The sequence below is a fragment of the Salmo trutta genome, chromosome 18, assembly GCF_901001165.1.
Source record: "Salmo trutta chromosome 18, fSalTru1.1, whole genome shotgun sequence".
In the NCBI taxonomy this organism is placed as follows: Eukaryota; Metazoa; Chordata; class Actinopteri; order Salmoniformes; family Salmonidae; genus Salmo; species Salmo trutta.
Window position 1 is genome coordinate 42,642,738 of NC_042974.1, and position 19,842 is coordinate 42,662,579.

The window sequence follows — 19,842 nt, forward strand, 5'->3', positions numbered from 1 at the left end:
TAGACCTACAGTCAGTGTCCAGATTTCAGTTTCCATTTAAACCATCTGAACACTAGGCTACAGTTCTCTTGATGTGCCATAGGCCTATTTGAAGTCCTAGTCTTATGGCTATTGAATTTGGACAGTGCCTTACAATCACCACACATAACACAGCCGGCACTGCTATCATCCTCTTTTACCACTTCACCAAATCTTTCCCAAACATTACTGTTCTGGCCCTCCCTTCTCTTTATTTTCAACTCTACATTTCACAGATTTTCTCTTATTGAATTAAACTCCGACATTGTCCTTTTTGAAACAGTGGATCCACGTTAACGTTTTCTGCCTGTTCCCAAAAGCCTTTAGGCTATTTTGTGCTGGTAAAGTTAGGCTCTGAAGTTTAGGCTTACGCACTAATGCCAGATAGCCTAAAAATAATTAAACTAAAACCTCAATGTAGTCTCTAGATATAAATTGCACAATAATGATACATTTATGACTTTTTTAATGTATTGTTTTCTCTTTATTCAACCCGACCACATCACTGCTGAACACACACTATACACACGTACACATGGCAGCGTTTGGAACTGCCGATCTGCGGTCAAGAACGCAGAGTTAATCTCAGCCTATGCTGCCCTTCAGTCCCTTGACTTTTTGGCCCTGATCGAGACATGGATCAACCCAGAGAACACTGATATCCCAGCTGCTCTTTCTTCATCTGACTATGTTTTCTCTGATAGTGCAAGAGCATCTGGTCATCTTGGTGTTGGCACAGGTCTACTCATTTCTCCTAACTGGAGATTTTCTCTTTTCTCCCTCTCACACCTGTCCATCTCCTCATTTTAATTCCATGCTGTCACTGTCACTTGTCCACTCAAGCTTAACATTGTGGTCATCTATCGCCCACCAGGTGCCCTTGGAGAGTTCCTCAATGAGCTTGACACTTTTATAAGTGAAAATGGAAGAAAACAAATCTTCCGGAGGACCTATCCTGCTGTCACTCCCTCCTCTCTATCTTCTCTTCCTCTGTGTCCACTGCTAAAGCCATTTTCTATTGCTCTAAATTACAAGCATTTGCCTCTAACCCTAAGAAACTACTTTCCACATTCTTCTCCCTCCTTAATCCTACACCCCCTCCCCCCTCTCCTCCCTCTTTGTGGATGACTTTGTCAACCACTTTGAAAAGAAGGTTGACGACATCCGCTCCTCATTCACTCAGCCTATTGAGTCCACTGGTCCCACTCACACTACCTTACGCCTTGACCTCTTTCTCCACTCTCTCTCCAGATGAAATCCTGCGACTTGTGAGGTCTGGCTGCCCAACAACCTGCTCGCTTGACCCCATCCGCTTCTCCCATTCTTTACTTCCCTTATCAACTCATCCCTGACCACTGGCTGCATCCCCTCTGACTTCAAAATGGCCAGAGTCGCTCCCCTACTCAAGAAACCAACACTCAACTCATCTGACCCTAAACAGTCAGGCTTCAAGATGGGTCACTCAACCAAAGCTGACTCTCTGTCCTCTGTTCTCATTCTCCTAGATCTATCTCATTCTCCTAGATCTATTTTTAACATCTTGACCATGTTCTGTTATAATATCCACCCGGCACAGCCAGAAGAGGACTGGCCACCCCTCATAGCCTGGTTCCTCTCTAGGTTTCTTCCTAGGTTTTTGGCCTTTCTAGGGAGTTTTTCCTAGGGAGTTTTTCCTAGCCACCGTGCTTCTTTCACATGCATTGCTTGCTGTTTGGGGTTTTAGGCTGGGTTTCTGTACAGCACTTTGAGATTTCAGCTGACGAAGCTGTACGAAGGGCTATATAAATACATTTGATTTGATTTGATATCCACTGCATTAGACACGGTAAACCATCAGATCCTCCTCTCCATCCTCTCAGGGCTGGGCGTCTCAGGCTCTGCACATGCTTGGATTCCATCCTACCTGGCAGGCCGCTCCTACCAGGTGACGTGGAGAGGATCTGTGTCTGCAACACGTACTCTCACTACTGGTGTGCCCCAGGGCTCGGTTCTAGGCCCTCTTCTCTCTATACACCAAGTCATCTGGCTCTGTCCTATCATTGCTATGTGGATGACACTCAACTACTTTTCTCCTTCCCGCCTGCTGACACCCAGGTGGCAGCCCACCACCTCAAGCTCAACCTTGACAAGACGGAGCTGCTCTTCTTCCCAGGGAAGGCTTGCCTGCTCAAAGACCTCTCCACCACGGTTGACAACTCCTCAGTGTCCCCCTCCTAGAGTTCAAAAAACCTTGGCGTGACCTTGGACAACACCCTGTCGTTCCCTGCAAACATCAAAGCAGTAACTCGCTCCTGCATGTTCATGCTCTACAACATCCGTAGAGTACGACCCTGCCTCACACAGGAAGCGGCGCAGGTCCTAATCCAGGCACTTGTCATTGCCCATCTGGATTACTGCAACTTGCTGTTGGCTGGGCTCAGCGCTTGTGCCATTAAACCCCTGCAAATGATGCAGAATGCTGCAGCCCACCTGGTTTTCAACCTTCCGAAGCTCTCCCATGCCACCCAGCTACTCCGCACACTCCACTGGCTTCCACTTGAAGCTTGCATCCACTACAAGACCATGGTGCTTGCCTACGGAGCAGCAACAGGAACTGCCCCTCCCTATCTTTGGGCTATGCTCAAACACTACACCCCAACCCGAGCACTACCTTCAGCAACCTCTTGTCTCTAGGCTCCCGCTCAGCCCAGACAAAGTTATTCTCTGTCCTGTCACCCCAATGGTGGAACCAGCTTCCCTCTGAAGCTAGGGAAGGAGGGTCCCTGCCCAAAAGTGTATTTACTATGCCTGTGATATGTGGCTGTCCCACCTAGCTATTTTAAGATTAATACATGTAAAATGTAAAAATACACACTCAATCTTTTCTCTATTTGAAAAATGATTCAAGCCAGTGGGAAATCTAACACCTGTTCTAATATTGGCAACCTTAGCTAGGTTTCCATCCAATTGGCGACTGATTTTCATCTGAATATTCGAAAATCGACATAAAAACAAGATGCGCATTTTCACACCAGAGATGTGTTTCCATCAAATTGACTTGTTGCAGATCAAAGGCTGTGTGTGATGACATAGTGCACATAAAAATACCTTTTGCGGTTAAATTCCCGAATAAAAAGTACAAAAAAAGTAATGGGTTTCAAACGTATTTAACTCTACTGATGGTTTACTCACAATAGTTTTTTGCATTATATAGTGAATGTCTGGCATGTGCGCTCAAGCCAACAGCGTGCTGGATGCAGATACAGTACTGTATCTGCACACTGTTGGCTAGAGCGCACGTACAGCGCATTTGGAAAGTATTCAAACCCACTTTTTCCACATTTTGTTACGTTACAGCCTTATTCTAAAATTGAATAAATAGTTTGTTCCCCTCATCAAATAAAGGTTAAATAATTTTTGTTTATGAAAATATCAATCTACACACAATGTATTTGGGGAGTTTCTCCCAGTCTTCTCTGCAGATCCTCTCAACTCTGTCAGGGTTTGCAGTATTTTGTTTTTTAATGTATTATTTCTTACATTGTTAGTCCAGAACAGCCAGGAAGAACTATTGGATTTCAGAGCGGCGTCAACTTACCAGTAATACGACCAGGAATATGACTTTCCCGAAGCGGATCCTTTGTTCGCACCACCCAGGGCATTTGAACTGATTCCAGAGGCCGACCCAAAACAACGCCACCGGAGAAGAGGAATTCGGAGCGGTCTTCTAGTCAGACTTAGGAGGCGCGCACACCAACCACCGCTTCTGAGTATATTACTCACTAATGTTCAGTCCCTAGATAACAAAGTTGACGAGATCAGTTGAGTATCTGGAGCATTGAGTATCTGGAGTATCTGGACGAGTTGAGTATCTGGAGCATCAGCATTTGTGGGTTCGATTACAGGCTCAAACTGGCCAGAAACAAAACACTTTCTTCTGAAACTCGTCAGTCTATTCTTGTTCTGAGAAATGAAGGCTGTTCCATGCGAGAAATTGCCAAGAAACTGAAGATCTCGTACAACGCTGTGTACTACTCCCTTCACAGAAAAGCGCAAACTGGCTCTAACCTGAACAGAAAGAGGAGTGGGAGGCCCCGTGCCCAACGGAGCAAGAAGACAAGTACATTAGAGTGTCTAGTTTGAGAAACAGACGCCTCACAAGTCCTCAACTGGCAGCTTCATTAAATAGTACCCGCAAAACACCAGTCTCAACGTCAACAGTGAAGAGGCGACTCCGGGATGCGGGCCTTCTAGGCAGAGTTCCTCTGTCCAGTGTCTGTGTTCTTTTGCCCATCTTAATCTTTAATTTTTTATTGGCCAGTCTGAGATATGGCTTTTTCTTTGCAACTCTGCCTAGAAGGCCAGCATCCTCTTCACTGTTGACGTTGAGACTGGAGTTTTCCACAAAATGTGGAAAAAATCAATCAAGGGGTCTGAATACTTTATTACTTTATATAATATTTGTATTTATCAAATGGCAGCCAAACATCAATGATCATGTCAACAGGATAAGACCCTCAATATATATTGGAAAGCAGCATCAAGCTCATCACCGTGCACTTTCACCACCCTGTGAAGTCACCACCCTCATAACTTATTTCATCTGTAGCCTAATAAACTGCATGCTTCTCCACGAGTCGTAGTGGGAGGAGCACACAACATCTCATCTCGTGACTCCAAGTTTACTTCAATATGATGGTTATTATATCAACACTTGTGCATAAAAGTGTTTCCACCGACATTTCTCGCATAATTAATTTTACCAACACAAAAAGATCCCACCTTGTCTAGCGTATTTTGTTTTGTTAACATTTAGAAAGTTTACCGAAAAATGTTCTGTTTCCATCAGGCCTGTCATGACATGTAGTTTATCAGACATGTACTTTACTTGCATAAAAAGGTTGGATGGAAACCTGGTCAGAGGAAGACTGGAGATGCTGTAGGAGGTCAGGAAGTCACTTTACTGCCTGAAGGAGCAAAACTGGAGCAATATGAGAATATAGTTCCCTCTCACACTCTCTTTAACCTTATAGTGTTTAGGGAGAAGGGGAGATGAGGAGAGAGAGCACTGGATTCTGTCACTGAGGGAAGTCCCTTGGAGGAGCTTGTAATGAGAGGCTTTTTATTCTATAGAGGGGTGTGTAACAGCAAGAGGCTCCAATAAGGCTGTCCCTGACCCCAAAAAATATTGGTCGACTGAAAGTCGTCTGTTCTTTCGACCAATCCATTGGTGGAAAGATACATTTTTTATTGTTTTATTTTTTTACCCCCTTTTTCTCCCAATTTTGTGATTACGATGTTGTCTCATCGCTGCAACTCCCCAACGGGCTCGGGAGAGGCGAAGGTCGAGTGATGCGTCCTCCGAAACATGACCTGCCAAACCGCGCTTCCTGCTCGCTTAACCCGGAAGCCAGCTCCACCAATGTGTCGGAGGAAACACTGTTAAACTAACCACCGAAGTCAGCCTGCAGGTGCCCGGCCCGCCAAAAGGAGTCGCTAGAGCGTGATAAGCCAAGCAAAGCCCCCCCGGCCAAACCCTTCCCTAACCTGTGCACCGCCCTATGGGACTCCCAGTCACCGCCGGTAATGACACAGCCCAGGTTGTAGTGACGCCGCAACACTGCGATGCACTGCCTTAGAGTGCTGAGCCATTCGGGAGGCTGGAAAGATTTTTCAAAACATTGAGGAATTATTGTCATTCTCAATGGATGTAAAAACAGACTTTGTTTGCTTGCTGTTTGAGGTGAAGAAAACATTACTTTGAGAAGCTCCACAGCTCCTTTGTGGTGGTGTATTAAGCCAATCAGAAATAGGCGTACTATCAGATCCCCAAATGGGCACATGTATATGACTACATTTGCGAGCCAAGTAGCCTATAGGCCTACTTTTATGCGTAATCAGGTGCGCGTCCTTTCTCAACATTGACAGGAGCTCTCCAAACAAAAGACAATGACTAAATTGACAGAACTCGTAAATGAAATCTGCAAACAACGTGTCCACTCCGACAATGAGAACGGTAAAAGACTGGAATAATAATATATTGAATGCATTAACACTCATTACTGTAACCAAACAAATATTGTAGATTACAAATTATAGGAATTAATGGTAAATGTACTACTGGTGATATATGTAGTGGGGAATTGATAGACACTAACAATCAAACGCTAACAATTCACACAATGAAGTTATGAAACAATGAATGTGCACAAATTGGCGGGAGAGAGCTCATTCTGGAGAGAGACGTGCATTGTGCAGCCACACTCCCCTTCTTCTTGGACTGAGCCATCCCCATTCCCTCCGCTATGGATCAGTTTGCTAAAATGGGCGCGAATAAGACAGGTGTCTCGTGTGCCATAAAAAAAAGAAGTATATATATATATATATATATATATATATATATTTGCTACTGCTCAACAAAAGAAGTCTTGGTCGACCAACAGCCTAACGACCAAACAACTGACCAGTCAAATAATTGTGGTTAGCCCTACGCTCCACACACACACACACACACACACACACACACACACACACACACACACACACACACACACACACACACACACACACACACACAGCTTTTTTTGTGAAATTTCAGGAGTTTTTGAAGTGCAAACATGTTTGACCATTAAAAATCATATTTTCCCTAACTCTAAACCTAACCCTAACCCTTAACCTAACCTTAACTTTTACCCCAAAACCGTAAACCTAACCCTTAAGCTTAAAATAACATTTGAGAAAATTCAGGAACCTGAAAAAAGTCCAGACTTTTCTAAAAAGTTATTGTTTTCCTACCTTTTCAGGACATTCGGGTGAATTGTTAGGACATTGGGGTCCTGATAATGTAGGAAAACAAGTACACACACACGCACACAAGCACTCTCTGTCAGCACTGCTAGAATTATCCAGGGCAGATTGGCTTTTACACCACTGCAAGTTTTAAGCACCTTTGTCTGAGGCAAACAAAAAATACCTAAACCTAAAAAGACTCATTTAAAACTCTTTCTTTACCCTTATGTTTTTTTATTCAATCTTTGATCCTTTGTTGTGCCTTGGATTTGAATTTCAATGTTTAATATATTCTGGCACACTAGGTAGGATACAAGGTCAATGTCAATACTGTAGAGCCAGGTCACTTACCTTTCACATATAAACTAAACAAATACACAAAACTACACCACTGCACAAACCATAAATACAAATAACACATTCAAACTACAAAAGCATACACTAATGTGCTCAGCAGTCATCAAAACAGTGTTTGCAGTGAAAATCAAACAAGACATCCAATATTGTTTTTCATTAATCTTGTTTTTCACTGTTAAAGCGTCTTCCACAGACTTCTCAGACAACTTCAAAAGGTGCTGTGTTCTCTACTGGGTGCAGACTGTCTCAACTTCTGTCTGTCTGTAGCTTTAATCTCTCCCTTTATCAGACGCTCTCTCTTTTCCGTCCTCTTCAAAGACGGTGTGAAATATAAATACATTTTATGCCACAGGCTCAAACACCTTTAAATATATATTTCTTAATAGTTTAGGTGTGACATTTAGTCATGGACTAAGTCATACGTCTCTGTCGCTATGCTGATAGGGAGCTCATTGACTTCCTGTATACCAAAATAAAACGTTTTATCCCCCCCTCTCTCTCATACCTCTCTTTCTACCTATTTCTCTCTCTCTTTTCTCTGTCTCTCTCTCTCTGTCTACCTCTCTCCCTCTTTCTATCTTTCTCTCTCTACCTACTTGTCTCTCTCTCTCTCTGTCTTTCTCTCCGTCTTCCTGTCTCCAGTGTACGGCTGGTTTTCAGTATCAGTCCCAGTTGTCATATTATCAGTAGTGATGACTCAGAACACACTCTCACATCCAGACTCAGTCCATATTCCCTGTCACTCTGCATTACACAGCAGCACCCCACCCAGCCCACACACAAACACACACACTGCAGGCAAACCTGGTATGTCTGCAGTCCACGCTGCCCCCAAGGTCGCTCCCACACACACACACACACACACACACACACACACACACACACACACACACACACACACACACACACACACACACACACACACACACACACACACACACACACACACACACACACACACCATCATCAATGAGGAGAGGGCCTAGCTCTATCTATTGCCTGAATAGCAAATTAGAAAATTTAAATCAATATGAAATTTCTTAGACATCCCCAGCACTGTTTATGGCAGACCAATCCCATTTAGGTGAGGCACAAACCCCCTAATAAGGTATTTTCCGCCCTTTTTCATATCACAATGAACTTTTACCAGTTGAATGTAGACACAAACATAATACTTTTTTGATTTACAACTTTTCTGAAATACTGTATTTAATATTGTATTTAAATATGCAACATGTTGCGATATCTCATGAAATATGTGCATATTTGCATAAACCGCAAATCTGTTTTTCTGGACACTTTTAAGACACTCCAGGACTTACAGAGCGATTGTGTATAAATAATTTTTCATCTTTCTATCTGTGAAATACTAAAGACACGTACATAAAATGAATTTGAAAACATATCCACAATTCCCTCAATACAAGTCTGGAGAATATATCTAAAGATATGCACACAAAATGTGATTTTGTGAATGTAGATGCTTCTGAAGAGTTCTTCTGATGACTTGATGTGTGGGAAGGGTCTAACTTTCAGTGAATGGCAGTTAAAGAGAAATGCAATGAATTTTGCCTACCAATCGCCAAATGCCTATATATACCCAATCACAATCTCTTCAAAATAAGTTACCACATATAGTCAATTTTGTAACATTGTCTATGAAATGGGCTTTTAAATTATGCATGATTAAATGTAGTGAGCTTTGAAATTATGGATTTATGTCCATTTGAATGTGGTTAGAATGCATGACATTTCTATGACGGTAGCGTGATAAACTGAGAAGAAAGAAGAAACCCACACACTGCTCTTGATAGTATCACTGCTCTTTAATAAGCTTTAGGTATCGGCCTCACGGCCTTCGTCAGAGCTTTTTGGAAGCACGATAAACAAAAAAATATATACATTTACATCAAATGTTGAAATAACTAATATTAAGGGACCAAAATACCCCAAAATAGATGTAAAAAAAAATCCTTTTAGACTTTGGTGCCTCGTCTTAAAGGAAAAATACACCCAAAACCACTAATTCCTATGATTTACGGTGTTAAAGAACACTAGCATCAGCATCCAGCACTCAGATAGGCTATCAGGGTAGGCCTACTGTATGCTACCTAATAGGGATGAATTGGATAGGCCTACAAATAAAAACAGATTATCAATGGAGCCTATTTGACAAACAGCATCTAATTTAAATGGAGGCTACGTTAAATTACACATGTGCATTGAAGCGCAAAAGGTAAAAAGGCGTGTTTTCTCCACATAGAATCACATTAGCATATAGAGCGCAATAGTAATGGGGTCTTTTTGTAGGCCTATGGGGAAATGAATGTTTATCTTTTTGGGGGTTTTTGGATAAATGCTGGACATAAGGTCTGTGTAACACACAGGCTTAGGAAATCTTAGATGTTTTATTCTACAAGATAATCTTCATCAGCTAACGTCACTTTTTATGAATTTTGAAGCATTTATTTAATCGTAACAAGCACATACAGTAAAGGCTTCATTCATATATATATATTTTTAAAGATTTGTCACATGCTTCGTAAACAACAGGGGGTCAACGCAGGTAGTCCGAGTAGCTATTTGGTTAACTATTCAGCTGCCTTGTGGCTTGGTAGTAGAAGGTTTTCAGGGTCCTGTTGGTTCCAGACTTGGAACCAGACTTGGTGCATCGGTACCTTGGTGCATCGGTACCGCTTGCCGGTAGCAGAGAGAACCGTCTATGACTTGGGTGGCTGGAGTCTTTGACAATCTTTAGGACCTTCTTCTGACACCGCCTGGTATAGAAGTCCTGGATGGCAGGGAGCTCGGTCCCAGTGCTATATTGGGTCATACGTCTTACACTCTGTAGCGCCTTGCGGTCGGATGCCAAGCAGTTGCCATTCCAAGTGGTAATACAGTCATTCAAGATGCTCTCAATGGTGCAGATGCAGAACTTTTTGAGGATCTGTGGGCCCATGCCAAATCTTTTTAGCCTCTTGAGGGGGGGAAGAGGCATTGTCGTGCCTTCTTCATGACTGTGTTGGTGTGTGTGGACCAAGTTAATTCATTAGTAATGTGGACACCGAGGAACTTTAAGCTTCTGACTCACTCCACTACAGCACTGTCGATGTTGATGGGGACGTCCTCGGCCCTCCATCTCCTGTAGTCCACGATCAGCTCCTTTGTCTTGCTCAGAGAGGAGAGGTTGTTTTCCTGGCACCACACTGCCACACCACTGATCTCCTTCCTATAGGATGTCTCATTGTCATCTGTGATCAGGCTTACCATCGTCGTGTTGTCAGCAAACGTAATGATGGTGTTGCAGTCGTGCGCGGCCACTCAGTCATGGGTGAATAGAGAGTATAGGAGGGGACAAAGCGCGCACCCCTGAAAGGCCCCCCTGTTGAGGGTCAGCATGGGGGATGTGTTGTTGCCTACCCTCAGCACCTGAAGGCTGCCCATCAGGAAGTCCAGGATGCAGTTGCAGAGGGAGGTGTTCAGTCGCAGGGTCCTGGGCTTAGTGATGAGCTTGGAGGGCACTCTGGTGTTGAACGCTCAACTGTAGTCAATGAACAACATTCTCACATAGATGTTCCTCTTTTCCATGTGGGACAAGGCAGTGTGGAGTGCAATAGAGATTGCGTCATCTGTGCATCTGTTGGGGCACCAATGTTAATTGAAGTGGATCCAGGGTGTCTGGGATGATGGTGTTGATGTGAGCCATGACCAGCCTTTCAAAGTATTTCATGGCTACAGATATGAGTGCTATGGGGCGATAGTCATTCAGACAGGTTACCTTGGCGTTCTTGGGTACAGTGACTATGGTGGTCTGCTTGGAACATGTAGCTATTACAGACTGGGTCAGGGAGAGGTTGAAAATGTCAGTGAAGTCACTTGCCAGCTGGTCCGCGCATGCTCTGACTACACGTCCTGGCAATCTGTCTGAATGTTAACCTGTTTAAAGGTCTTACATCGGCTACGGAGAGCAAGATCACACAGTTGTCCAGAACAGCTGGTGCTCTCATGCATGGTTCAGTGTTGTTTGCCTCGAAGCAATCATAGAAGGCATTTAACAGGTCTGGTAGACTCTCGTCACTGGGAAGCTCGCATCTAGGTTTCCCCTTTGTAATCCATGATAGTTTTCATGCCCTGCCACATCCGATGAGTGTCAGCGCCAGCATAGCAGGATTCGATCTTAGTCCTGTATTTATGCTTTGCCTATTTTGATGGCTCATTGGAGGTCATAGTGGGATTTTTATAGGCGCCCGAATTAGTGTCCCACTCCTTGAAAACAGCAGCTCCAGGCTTTAGTTCAGTGCGGATGTTGCCTGTAATCCATGGCTTCTGGTTGGGATATGTACAGTACGTATGGTCACTGTGGGGATGATGTTATAGATACACTTATTTATGAAGCCGGTGACTGATGTGGTAAACGCCTCAATTTTATCAGATGAATCCCAGAACATATTCCAGTCTGTGCAAGCAAAACAGTCCTGTAGCTTAGCATCCACCTTCATCGGACCACTTCCAGGTTTGAATTTTTGCTTGTAAGCAGGAATCAGGAGAATATAGTTATGGTCAGATTTGCCAAAGGGAGGGCGAGGGAGAGCTTTGGATATGTTTCTGTGTGAGGAGTAAAGGTGAATAAGAGTTTTGTCGCCTCTAGTTGCACAGGTGACATGATGGTACAAATTTGGTAAAACGGATTTCAGTTTTCCTGCATTAAAATCACCGGCCACGAGAAGCGCCGCCTCTTGATGTGCATTTTCTTGTTTGCTTATGGCCCAAAAGATCTTGTTGAGTGTGGTCTTAGTGCGAGCATCAGTTTGTGGTGGTAAATAAACAGCTACGAAAAATATAGATGAAAACTCTCTTTGTAAATAAAATGGTCTGTAGTTTATTATGAGGTACTCTAACTCAAGCAAGCAAAAACTCTACACTTCCTTAACATTAGAAATCGTGCACCAGCTGTTGTGAACAAAGAGACACACCCCTCCCCCTTTGTCTTACCCAAGGCTGCAGTCTTGTCTAAACGACCGTGGACTGTGATGTGAAATTTGTTTTTGCTCTTCCATTTTATTTTTTTTATTATTTATTTTTATTTCACCTTTATTTAACCAGGTAGGCCAGTTGAGAACAAGTTCTCATTTACAACTGCGACCTGGCCAAGATAAAGCAAAGCAGTGCGACAAAAACAACAACACAGAGTTACACATGTGATAAACAATGTATAAACATTAGTTTAGTTCCCAATCATTTAGTTCCCAACTAATGTTTAGTACCCAAACATTAGTTGGGAGTAGGACTGACCCCATTTAGTCGACTGGTCGATTGTTTGGTCGACAGGCTGTTGGTCGACCAAGATTTTATTTAGTTGAGCAGTGGCAAATATATATAAAAGATATGGCACGCGAGACGCCTGTCTGATTCACGCCTGTCTGAGTGGACTAATCCATTGTGGAGGCCTGTCTGAGTGGACTAATCCATTGTGGAGGCCTGTCTGAGTGGACTAATCCATTGTGGAGGCCGTGGGGATGGCACACCAGTATCACCAGTAGTACATCTACTGTTAATTCCCACATTTTCTAATCTACAATGTTTGTTTGGTTACAGTCATTTCTGTTAATGCATTCAATCTATTATTATTACAGTCTTACCTTTGTCATTGCAGGACTAGACACGTTGTTTGTAGAGCGTACAACCTAGGCTACACATGTGAGGAAAAAGTGTTGGTTTTTTCATTCCATTTATGAGTTGTCAATTTATTCATTGTCTTTTGTTTGGAGCACTGGAGTCAGGACACGCACCTGATTACACATAGAACTAGGCCTAGGCTACCTGGCCTGCTCACAAATGTAGGCTTATAAATGTGCCCATTTGGAGATCTGATACTATTTCTGATTGTCTTAACTTACGACCACTGTGGAGCTTTTCAAAGTAATTAGTTCTTCACCTCAAACAGCAAGTAAACAAACCCTGTTTTTACATCCATTGAGAATGACAATAGTTCCTCAACGTAGCCGATTTGAAAAATCTTTCCAGCTCTCTCTCTCCCTTTTGATAACCACTCAGCATGAAAGGGGGAAAAATTAAATGCTCTGATCTGTTGGAAATGTCATAAAAAATGCCTACTTGATTACTTCTTATCCCTTGCCCAACATAGCCTACAGTAGTGTCTGTCTGTACGGAACTCACTGGTCTAGGAAACTCTGAAGGCCCAGAATATTTTATACAATGTTGCAAGTTTGCTAGCAGGAGTTTCAGGCCTGACCAAGTTAAAACAATAGTTGATCATGTTTCAAGTTCCTTGCAGACAGGCCATGTGTAGCCAATGTGATGTATTTTTATCAGGATATTTGCCCTGTGGGCTGCAATGTTTTTATTTGGCTATTTTTAGGCTATTTTTACATATTGGCAATAGAAGTTACTTTTAGATTTTGATTAACCACATGACATTGATTTTGAGATAGGAAGACTTCATTATATATTAAATTAAACTGTTCCACGAAAATGTGCATACAAAAAACATAACAGGCACGCAAAGCAGACCAGTAGAAATGGTACGATAACTTAGCACTCCAAATGGAAAAGGTTGCTGACCACTGGTGTAGCCTAATACCGGCAACTTTAGGAGCATGACGAGGCCAGCAGCAGCGGGAGGAGTATGGACGGAAACACGTTTTTTTAATTGATCTCTGACACCCTCTTTAGTAATTTGTGTGTCTTCATTTTTAATCGCAGTGCTTAAAGCATCTGACAAGCTAAGGTAGACTAAATATAGTTGATTTTATTCAAACGTAGGGTGTGTCTATATATGGAAAAATACACGTTTTAAAATGTCGACCAATCTATTGGTTGAAAGTACAGGCAACCCTAGTTGGGAGAGAGTACAGATAAGGGGCATGCTCCACAGCCGGTCGTGACATCAGGCAGCTGAATCTGTCTTGCTGGTGGTGGATTCGCAGCTTTTCCTTGGTGATAAGGGGAAAAGCCGATCAACGGACTAAAGATCTGCACCGCCTGAGCTAGCAAAGACCAAAACACTGCATAGCTAATCTAGATAATGCGTTCAATGCCTCCTCATGCCGGGACCGTTCTTATGATAATCTGCTGAGAAGATGTAGCGGAGATAGGCCTATGCACACAAAGCAGGGAGCTGGTTTCTCTTCCTGCATTCCTGTCTGGTTTTGATCTCAAAGCAAGGCACATATTGGGCTGCATTATGCACCCCGCAGAGGTTGAGATGAGCTAAATCAGATCTAAAACATGAGTGAAAATCAGGATGCTCATTTTCACTGGACAATTCAGAAGATTATGGTTTACAATCCAACTACTCAGCTCCCCTTTACGCACTATTATACGTTTATAGACTATTTACTGTTAATAATAGTCAACTATTCAAGTCCTGGTAAAGTCGGAGTTGCAGAGCATGAGCAGGCCTTCACATAACTGAATTCCAGACATTAGACATCAGAAGTGGAGATGTTGCCATTCGCGTAGCCTATCCAACCGAGCAACCCATGGATCACCATCAATAATGCACTGTCTAATGGTGACAGGTGTAAAAGACTAGACTCTGACAGTGTAGCACAGTCTACAGACTTAGCCTATGTAAGCCGTGCAAATCACCTTCACTGAAGAGATGTCATGTCACTATGCACTTTTACAAAAAGCAGGAGGTAGAGGACATTTCCAAACACACTGGGGTTAATGAATAGCTCATGATCATGATATTAGGCTAAGGATATGACCGATATTACCTAACTTCACGAATGTCAGTCAATATTCATGTCACGGTTACAATAGTAGGCATACTACTACTGTAGTCTATATAGGGTTCAGTATGTTTGTTGCAACTGAGATCATTTTATATTATACTGTATGTAAATCCAAGGCACTCCATTTAGTATGATATGTTACGTTTAATATGGTATGTACAGTTGAAGTCGGAAGTTTACATACTTTCACGTCCTGACCATAGTAAGATGTGATTTTCTATGGTAGAGTAGGTCAGGGCGTGACAGGGGGTGTTTTGTGTTTTTCTATGTTTTCTATTTCTATGTTTAAGTTCTAGTTGTTCTATTTACATGTTGTTGTTTTTTGGGTTGAGCTCCAATTGGAGGCAGCTGGTCCTCGTTGCCTCTAATTGGAGATCATATTTAAGTAGGGGTTTTTCTTCCTGGGTTTTGTGGGTGATTATATTTTGAGTAGTGTTTGTTTCTCTCTGCGTCACGGTTTGTTGTTTTGTCATGTCAGTTATTTATGTATTGCAAAGTTTCACGGATTTAATAAAATGTGGAACTACAACCACGCTGCACTTTGGTCTGCTCCTTTAGACAACCGTGACACATACACTTAGGTTGGAGTCATTAAAACTCGTTTTTCAACCAATCCACAAATTTCTTGTTAACAATCTATAGTTTTCGCAAGTTGGTTAGGACATCTACTTTGTGCATAACACAAGTCATTTTTCCAACAATTGTTTACAGACAGATTATTTCACTTATAATTCACTGTATCACAATTCCAGTGGGTCAGAATACACTAAGTTGACTGTGCCTTTAAACAGCTTTGAAAATTCCAGATAATGACGTCATGGCTTTAGAAGCTTCTGATAGGCTAATTTACATTATTTGAGTCAATTGGAGGTGTACCTGTGGAGGTATTTCAAGGCCTACCTTCAAACTCAGTGCCTCTTTGCGTGACATCATGGGAAAATCAAAAGAAATCAGCCAAGAGCACAGAAAAAAAATTGTAGACCTCCACAAGTCTGGTTCATCCTTGGGAGCAATTTCCAAATGCCTGAAGGTACCACATTCATCTGAACAAACAATAGTACACAAGTATAAACACCATGGGACCACGCAGCCATCATACCGCTCAGGAAGGAGTCGCGTTCTGTCTCCTAGAGATGAATGTACTTTGGTGCGAAAAGTGCAAATCAATCCCAAAATAGCAAACGACCTTGTGAAGATGCTGGAGGAAATGGGTACCAAAGTATCTGTATCCACAGTAAAACAAGTCCTATATCGACATAACCTGAAAGGCTGCTCAGCAAGGAAGAAGCCATTGCTCCAAAACCGCTATAAAATATCCAGACTACGGTTTGCAACTGCACATGGGGACAAAGATCGTACTTTTTGGAGAAATGTCCTCTGGTCTGATGAAACAAAAATAGAACTGTTTGGCCATAATGACCATCGTTATGTTTGGAGGAAAAAGGGGGAGGCTTGCAAGCCGAAGAACACCATCCCAACCGTGAAACACAGGGGTGGCAGCATCATGTTGTGGGGGTACTTTGCTGCAGGAGAAACTGGGGCACTTCACAAAATAGATGGCATCATGAGGCAGGAAAATTATTTGGATATATTGAAGCAACATCTCAAGACATCAGTCAGGAAGTTAAAGCTTGGTCGCAAATGGGTCTTCCAAATGGACAATGACCCCAAGCATTCTTCCAAAGTTATGGCAAAATGGCTAAACCTGTTGGGGATAGGGGGCAGTATTTGCACGGCTGGATAAAAAACGTACCCGATTTAATCTGGTTACTACTCCTGCCCAGTAACTAGAATATGCATATAATTGTTTGATTTGGATAGAAAACACCCTAAAGTTTCTAAAACTGTTTGAATGGTGTCTGTGAGTATAACAGAACTCATATGGCAGGCCAAAACCTGAGAAGATTCCAAACAGGAAGCGCCCTCTCTGACCATTTCTTGGCCTTCTTTGTCATCTCTATCCAAAACAGAGGATCTCTGCTGTAACGTGACACTTTCTAAGGCTCCCATAGGCTCTCAGAAGGCGCCAGAACGTTGAATGATGACTCTGCAGTTACTGGCTGAAAAACAGTAGCGCATTTGGTAAGTGGTCGATCTGAGAACAATGAGACGGGTGCGCGCGTGCACGTGAAGAGTCCATTTTACATTTTGAGTCTTTGAACGAAAACAACGACTCCTGGTCGGAATATTATCGCTATTTTACGAGAAAAATCGCATAAAAATTGATTTTAAACAGCGTTTGACATGCTTCGAAGTACGGTAATGGAATATTTTGAAATCTTTTGTCACGATATGCGCCAGCGCGTCTCCCTTCGGATAGTGTCTTGAACGCACGAACAAAACGCCGCTATTTGGATATAACTATGGATTATTTGGAACCAAACCAACATTTGTTGTTGAAGTAGAAGTCCTGGGAGTGCATTCTGACGAAGAACAGCAAAGGTAATCCAATTTTTTTTATAGTAAATCTGAGTTTGGTGAGTACCAAACTTGGTGGGTGTCAAAATAGCTAGCCTGTGATGGCCGGGCTATCTACTCAGAATATTGCAAAATGTGCTTTCACCGAAAAGCTATTTTAAAATCGGACACAGCGATTGCATAAAGGAGTTCTGTATCTATAATTCTTAAAATAATTGTTATGTTTTCTGTGAACGTTTATCGTGAGTAATTTAGTAAATTCACCGGAAGTGTTTGGTGGGAATGCTAGTTCTGAACGTCACATGCTAATGTAAAAAGCTGGTTTTTGATATAAATATGTACTTGATTGAACAAAACATGCATGTATTGTATAACATAATGTCCTAGGAGTGTCATCTGATGAAGATCATCAAAGGTTAGTGCTGCATTTAGCTGTGGTTTTGGTTTTTGTGACATTATATGCTAGCTTGAAAAATGGGTGTCTGATTATTTCTGGCTGGGTACTCTGCTGACATAATCTAATGTTTAGCTTTTGTTGTAAAGCCTTTTTGATATCGGACAGTGTGGTTAGATTAACAAGAGTCTTGTCTTTAAAATGGTGTAAAATAGTCATATGTTTGAGAAATTGAAGTTATAGCATTTTTGAGGTATTTTTTATTTCGCGCCACGGGATTCCACTGGCTGTTGACTAGGGTCCAGAGAGGTTAATTAAGGACAACAAAGTCAAGGTATTGGAGTGGCCATCACAAAGCCCTGACCTCAATCCTATAGAAAAGTTGTGGGCAAAAGTGAAAACGTGTGTGCGAGCAAGGAGGCCTACAAACCTGACTCAGTTACACCAGCTCTGTCAGGAGGAATGGGCCAAATTTCACCCAACTTATTGTGGGAAGCTTGTGGAAGGCTACCCGAAACGTTTGACCCAAGTTAACCAATTTAAAGGCAATGCTACCGAATACTAATTGAGTGTATGTACATTTCTGACCCACTGGGAATGTGATGAAAGAAATAAAAGCTGAAATAAATAATTCTCTCTACTATTATTCTGACATTTCACATTCTTAAAATAAAGTGGTGATCCTAACTGACCTAAAACAGGGAATTTTTACTAGGATAAAATGTCAGGGTTTGTGAAAAACTGAGTTTAAATGTATTTGGCTAAGGTGTATGTAAACTTCCGACTTCAACTGTATTCATTTGTGGCTGTCCATCACCCATTTCTTTTGGTATGTTAAGAATTACAATTCCTATTATATTATTACAAATAAGTAAGTAGTTGAAAAGTTGCTCATTTGCCTTTGGATTGCTAGATGTTCGTGTGCCCACCCATCCACCCTGACCAAATCTGTTTTATGTAACCATACCAAATGTAATTTCAGTGTCCCAGATTTACATGTACTATGTTACGTCTAGTCTATGAGACCAGGCTGGTTAAAACTCTGCAAAGCACTTTTCTTTTTTTATGCAGTTTGATGTTATGCATAAATTGTCCAATAAATCAGTTATAATCCATGTCATGTGGATCATATTGCAATCCCGTTTTACTTCAACACGTGTGCATCTTTTCTTAACAAGATTTACACCTTGTCAGAGCAGAAAATAACTGTAGTCTGCCAACGCATTGTATGATTTTTAGCTGGACAGTACCCTTCAATCTTTCATGTAGGGCTTCAGACTGTCAACTGATATATTGATTGCAAAGGACTGACAGATTATCAATCGCAGAGGAACCCAATGAATTAATAAACTATATATAGGCTAGGCTACTATTCCAGTAGCAACATTGTGATCATTGCCAGTTATTCCCAGTAATATTGCGAAACGTTGTAACAGATCAGATTCAGATGTTATATTATAATAAGGTCGCGCTTCCCTTACCCGTCTTTCAGGTCCGTATTTCGTTGCGGTCCACCGGGGCCTTTTCTCGGCTCCTACATTCTCCACATCTCCGAGCAGCCCTGCAGACTCCGAGTCCGAATCCTCTCCCTCCTCCAGCTCCTCGCCCTCCTCCAGCTCAGTGGTCTTCAGTCGCTTCGGCGCCCTCCCATACTCCCCTTCCTCGTATTCTTCAATAAGCGACATGCCTCTTCAGATGGACAGATTGAATCCTTCTTGGACACAAAGCGTGAAGACGGACTAGTCGTTCGTCGAAAAGTTCCTCTCGTTCTTCTTTTCTAATTGTCTCTGGCGTTGTGTGCATCAAGAAAACCTGTATGTCATTCTGTAACGCGCCCTCCTTCGCGATTCTGTACCAGAGTGGCCCCGAGAAGGTGTGTGTGGAGAACCCACCTAGCACGTTCCTCATTGGACAGTCTGTGCTTGCTAATTAGGAATACAGATACTGATTGGTCAGTCTTAGTCTTTCAACGGAGAAAGCAAGCGCTCTCCAGTCTCCACATTCTGCAGCAAAGTACGCAGAGATTATTGCCCCTGCTCGATCTGTCATATCAGTGCTTCTGCTGCAACAGAAACAATGTTTAAATTCGTAAAGTGCAACATTCTTACCGATTGGTATCAGGTTTTA

General features: G+C 42.3%; 1 protein-coding gene across 3 annotated transcripts in view; it reads right to left on the minus strand.

The window, feature by feature from the left end:
* LOC115153327 (heterogeneous nuclear ribonucleoprotein L-like) overlaps positions 1-19,597 on the minus strand; it is a 58,880-nt gene extending 39,283 nt beyond the window's left edge. For 2 of the 3 annotated variants that reach the window (XM_029698654.1, XM_029698655.1), the window contains exon 1: positions 19,197-19,597. In XM_029698654.1, the coding sequence (XP_029554514.1) occupies positions 19,197-19,400 (204 nt within the window). In that variant the 5' untranslated portion in view covers positions 19,401-19,597. The remainder of the gene's footprint in view (positions 1-19,196) is intronic. The other variant, XM_029698653.1, reaches the window with a different exon arrangement.
* Positions 19,598-19,842: the final 245 nt, after the last annotated feature.